The sequence below is a fragment of the Anabas testudineus genome, chromosome 6 (genome assembly GCF_900324465.2).
Source record: "Anabas testudineus chromosome 6, fAnaTes1.2, whole genome shotgun sequence".
Lineage (NCBI taxonomy): Eukaryota > Metazoa > Chordata > Actinopteri > Anabantiformes > Anabantidae > Anabas > Anabas testudineus.
In genome coordinates this window covers 9,258,026-9,264,025 of record NC_046615.1, presented here as the reverse complement: position 1 = coordinate 9,264,025, position 6,000 = coordinate 9,258,026, and the positions used below count along the sequence as shown (strand labels likewise).

The window sequence follows — 6,000 nt, the reverse complement described above, 5'->3', positions numbered from 1 at the left end:
TATACGTTCAAAACAAATTAAAAAATAATTAATCCATACCACCTGATATATTCTCTCATGTGTAATCAGTGAATGAAAGGACTACTAATGTATGATATATTTCAAATTGCTCCAGGAATACGACCATAAGTTTAATCGCTTCCGCACACTGAACAGTGCGGTGAGATTTCAAAGTCATCATATTACCCGAGCTGAATGTTATTACCACCGTCCCTTGACACTCTATTTCTGCAATTCAGAGCAAAAGTGGACCATGAATCCCAGCGGAAACTGTTGGTTGCACATCACCGCCCTGCGACTACTGGTGTAAGACAGTTACCGTGGTCACGGAGTGGGTGTAAGAGGATGATAAGAGCAGTGTTTGCATCAAACACGGGTAGGTGAGGGAATATGCCAAGGCAGTAATGGTGATTCACTGGTTCATCTGCTTTGTGTGTTCAGTCCCACTTCATGTCTGCCTGTCCTGTCCATCTGACATTGTACTTCAGTGTCTAAGAAAAGCTGTGCAGATAGGAGTTTCACTTCACTGACACTACAATACTTGACTGTGACATTTTAATAAAGTTACCTAAACAAAAAATCAATAAATATATACCCATTACAGGAAGACCACTTATTGCATTTGTGATCACAATAAAGACAGCTTCATTTTTAATGTACACAAAATCAATGCATCATAATTTGTTGGTTTGGTTCTGATAATGCAGATGAACTACAATTCTAGTAATTTTGTCCATGAGGCACTACTCTCATGGGATTACTGATAGAATGACTTACTGATGGAAGGATGCAGCCTCAAAGCTGAGTATTGATTTTGTTTTTTTTTTACGGAACAGAGTACAGGTCCATAAAGACGTTTTCTAACTCTTAATACCCTTAAGGAGGACAAAGGGTTGTAATTAATGTAGTCCCATCTGTGAGGGGCCATATTCCTCATAATGTCAGAATGCAGAAACAAACTACACACTAACCAATGTTAATCCATTTCTGACACTCTGACTGTGTTGATACAGACCCACAGCAAAAAGAAAGTGTAAATATAAGCAAATACTGTCAGAATAACAATGATAATAGCAATCCAATATAGCTTTCATTTGCACATTGGAGCAAATGCACTTTGAGGATCCTGACTTAACCATATTTTGAATGATGAAAGGTTTTAGGAAAGCGCTACTCTCTGTCTTCTGTTTATCTCTGACCCTTGTATGCACTTTGTTGCACACGTTGTGCTTTCTTCTTCTTCCCCTCACCTGTGTGTCACAGTTCACTACCTCTGATCAGACCTGACAGCTGTCCTTCCCCTGACTTGCCCTACAAACACACACAGACACACACACACACGGAAAACAAACTGTGAGCAAGTGCATATTTCAAAAAGCGCCATCACTAATTTAGCCGTACCCCGACAAATCTCTCCTCACTTCATTCTGTATTTTCAGATAAGGTTTTGCAGGGGTTAGAGGTTTTGTTTAATCAAAGTTGAGTTATTCTGCTTCATGAAACGGGCTTCATAAATCCACAAATAACGCTGCAAATTCTATTTTAGGTTGTATCGTTGTGACAGGTTGAGAGAGCGGTGGAGAACGAAAGGCTCCAGAGAGTAATCCAGAGGGCAAATGAGGATCTGGGAGGCAGAATAAAATAAGAGCACATAAAAAGGAAAGGGGTGCCGACGCCAACTCAAGACCAACAACCGACCAATAAAACAATGTTATAACTGCAGCATTAGGTAAGTGTTTTCTGTCTGCTCTGCTTAGCTGCCAAAGCCCCCCACCCCCTCCACCACCATCACTCTTGGCTTGCATTTCTGAGAGTTTGATGTTCTTTGTGCTGCCTGTTTTCTGTGCCCAGGCTTTTCTGAGTTGTAGAAACACAATTTGGGTAAACAAATTTAGCTGCTACTGCTCGTCACATCTTGTTTCCCTACAATCTCTGCTAAGACAAAGAAAAAAGAAAAGGACACATTTTGTAATTATATTGAGTGCTTATTCTATTGGATTGCAAGTCAATGATCCTTTTAATTGTTTTCAGTTTTATGCAAGTGCAAGATGAAGAGATGCTGTCTTTTTGCTGTTTCGCAGGGTTTTAACGCAATGGAATATGTTAAAAAGAAAAAAAAAAAGTCAGAGGACGATTACGCTTCACATTGAACATGCAGTGAGGTTCAATAATGTAACTGGATGCGTTCGTGCTGCGATGTCTGTGTAAAAACACTTCTCAATCCCAACAACAACTCTAATCAGAAAGAGACATCTGTTACGACTAAGTGCCCTCTGGAAACACAGTTACATCAGCGTGGCTTAAGGAGGCTCAATTCCAAAGCAGATTTGACTTTGCCAGTGAAATATGTTTTTCATTGAGTCATCCTTAGTCTTAGAATAAATCTTTTTTTTATGTGAGCAATCCGCTCCTAAACAGCTCCAAAGACACCCACCCATACCAAGTTGATGCTGGAGACATACTTGGAAGGTGGTTCATGGCTATTTGTGGTGTGCCATTCAAACGAGAGAAGCAGGTCAACAATCATTTGCCAAACGCTGCTTGTGTGAAGCTGAGCTCAGTAGCCTCTTTAGATCCCTCTACACAGACCAGCTCGTTTCTCCACATCTTTCTGTCTCCCTCTCTCTCTCTCCAGACCTCTAATCCTGCTCCATTGTCTCTTGATGCTGGTTTATGGAGGGTAAGGACGTGAACAGAAGGGGAAAGCAGACGTTATAATTAGAAACTCCCCCATTAACACGGTGTTAAAATTCACACTGTTTACTCACTCCTCCACCTGAACCTTTTCCTGCATTCAGATGATAAATACACTTTTGTTTGGCCTTGTAGCGCTCACTCACGTCGTCCTTATAAATGTATGTATGACCAGTAAAGTGAACCTCTTTTAACACTATTTAAATGCCAAGTGGGAAATAGTGGTGCATTTATACAGCCTAAGCTGTTGTCTAATCCCCGGAGAAACTTCACAATGGTCACAGGTTAACACCAAGGTCAATTATGATAAATATAATAGAAAGAGGGTATAATTGTTCTTCTGTATATCTGTGAAACGTGAAAAATAAATCTTAAAAAACGAAGGAGCAGCATCTGCAAAACATAAAATGTGTCACTGCCAAAACATTTCACATCATGACTGTGAAATTAAAATGTACTGGTGCACTGTATGACTGGAAATAGTTTAAAACACAAACTGTACTTGATTTACTTTTTAAATGAGACATTTAGATTTTTAATACAATTGAAAGAAAAAAAGAAACGACTCGCATGTCACCGTCAGATCAGTAACATCGTAATTAACTGCCCGCATGCAGCAAAGCTAGTTCACATTTAGCTGGAGTAAGTTAGCTAACACTAGCTTATACCTGAGTTCTTTACAGGAAATAAAGACATATTTAATCCAGCTGTGGTGTTTTATCCTGTCACCTGCCTCTAGTCTGTAGTTTCAGTCTGATCTGTTGTTGTCAAACGAGTTTCTCTCTCCAGCCTCTGTGTGTCTCTGCCGTTCCCGTACACACAGGAGACTACGAGCAGGAAATAGAAGAAAAAAACAAAACACACACACACACACACACACAGCAGCAGATAAAAATAAGGAAGTAAACGCTGTCGTATTGAAGCTGGAGCCCCTCTTGTGCTATAATGCTAAATTAGCTCGGATTCAAGGAGTCAGCTAACGCTAAAGCACAACCGTTGTGCTACGGAAGTTAGCCGCCAAGCTAACATGTCCCCTGTCTCTACGTGATCTCAGATCCAGACAGAGGAAAACGGAGCACCAGAGGAGGACACAGACGAGTGAGTACACAGTGCAGTGAGCTGCACACTGGTAAACCCCACAGGAGGAAGGAGAAAATGCCTGTGTGTGTGTGTGTGTGTGTGTGAGAGAGAGACAGAGAAATAGCACAGGGGGGGGGTGAAAACAAGGGGGAGAGGGAGGCTCGTCTGCAGTACAGCGGGGTTTCTACCGGTTGTTTGTATCAGCAGTGGGAAACAGTAAACAAATAACGCTTAGAAGATAAAGAAAGAGAAGCTGTGTGTGTGTGTGTGTGTGTGTGTGTGTGTGTAACTGTGTACCAGGCATGCACCATGGTCTGTTTTCAATCTGCCAGCTTCACACCTGCAGAGTAGGCTGAAAAGAGAGTGAGAGGGGAAAGAGACCAAAACACACCACGGCAAAGTTCAGGGCCAGGCGACACACAGAGAGGTGAGGGGGGTGAGGGAGGTGAGGCAGCCAGAGCGGGCTACATGCACTCAGCACTCCTCTGCTTGTGAGTCTGTAAACAGAGTGAGCGTGTTTGCACACAAAGACAGTTCGGTGACTGCAGATGGGGTCCTCTTGTGTAGCTTGTGCAAGAGTGTCGCTCTGGCTGTTGTTTCCTGCGGCATCATCTATTGTGGGAACATTATGTCAGAGGGGATTAGTCCAGAGGATCTTGGATTCCCCCCCCCTCGCAACTATGAGAACTGTTCACAGAAGGTCACGGCTATTAATAATGTGTCCTCTGCTGTGTTTGTCTTCTGTAAGACTTGCACCCCTTATCCTCAGAATTATTTTCAATCACCATGGACCACAGAGGGGATCCCCAGGAAGGAGCCACTGAGGTGAAACAGGAGGAGCTGCCCCAAATGGACGGATCGTGTGATGCTTGCGAGCCTGATGAGGCCCAGCCTGCCACACAAGTGTGCCACACCTGCAGCTTCGCTTTCTGCACACTCCATGGCGAGAGACATGCCAGCAGCACACATCACCCATTAATGCCTTATGTCCACGAGGGGACACAAGCTAATGGACTTGGCGCCAGCGGAGACTCCGGAGTTGGAGATGAAGCGGAGGATGAGGCAGAGAGGGCAGCTGCATTGGGTGCGAATCCGGGGATGGCGCCGTTTGCAGTGGCACTGGCAATTGGAGATGAGGGTGACGATGCAGAGGAAAGAGAGGGAGCCCAGAATGGTCTGCTGCTGGAGGCCGAGCTGGGTGATGAGGCCGAGGGTGCAGAGGCTGGGCAGGAGGGCGTTGCTGCTGGAGAGGCTGGGAAGAGGAACGCTGTGACGGTAGAGAGACTGCGATGCCAAGAGCATGGGCAGGAAGGCTCCCTCTACTGCAAACACGATGAGAAGATAATCTGTGTCGTGTGTGCAGTGCAGGGTGAGCACAGGGATCATGAGATCATCACTCTGCACGAGGCCTACGTTTGGCAGAAGGTGAGTCGCACAGTCAGAACACGACAGGTTTATACTGTACATGCTAGATAGGCATGTTGTGGTTTACTGTATGCTCTCTACTGTACTTACTCTACCATGGCATGCTCCACAACATCTGCAGCTCTGCAAGATAATGTATTCAGAGCATCACCTATGTGGTTTGCATTTCTAATTCACTATTAAGTAGTATGCCAATAGCTGTAGGCCTTGTAGTCTTTAAGTCAACTCACCAGGGCTCAGTGTAACATTTTAAACTTAAAAATGTCTCATGACCACCCACATAGCATCATTAATAAGCTGAATTAATTTCAAAGCAGCATCAATAATTTCAGTGGAAACTGAAATTGAAATCTAGCATTATGAGTATACCCAAATGTCTATTTAGCCCTACACCAATTATGGTTTTACCCAACTGTAAGTAATTGGTCCAGTGAGTCATCAGTCATTCAATGCAGCATTGCAGTTGGTCCAATAAGCTGGGCTAATGTTGTGCTGGACCCCATCATCACTGTGGGCTCAGTCCTGCCAGAGTGTAGTGTTTGTGATCATTATATTACCATCTAGTACCAGTCAGATTCTATCAGCACGCTAAACACACAAAAAACTGTGCTTATGTGCGATAAGATCAGAAAGCAGGACTTAGTTTTGGGTTGCTGTTTTTGAAAAATCTGACCATCTCAGCAAGAGCCTTGTTTGGAAATTGTCACATGAAGACAGTGCATTTAGCAGCTGTAGTAAGAATCCTTATGGGGTGCTGAGTGTGATTTATAGAGCCAGAGTGTTGTCCTCTGCCCTGTGGCT

The 6,000-nt window shown here is 43.7% G+C and overlaps 1 protein-coding gene across 2 annotated transcripts in view; it reads left to right on the top strand.

The window, feature by feature from the left end:
• Positions 1-3,456: 3,456 nt before the first annotated feature.
• trim44 (tripartite motif containing 44) overlaps positions 3,457-6,000 on the top strand; it is a 37,138-nt gene continuing 34,594 nt past the window's right edge. The window contains exons 1-2 of one of the 2 annotated variants that reach the window (XM_026364876.1): positions 3,457-3,792; positions 4,544-5,199. In XM_026364876.1, coding sequence (XP_026220661.1) covers positions 4,561-5,199 — 639 coding nt within the window. In that variant the 5' untranslated portion in view covers positions 3,457-3,792; positions 4,544-4,560. Of the gene's footprint in view, positions 3,793-4,522; positions 5,200-6,000 lie in introns of both variants that reach the window. The other variant, XM_026364875.1, reaches the window with a different exon arrangement.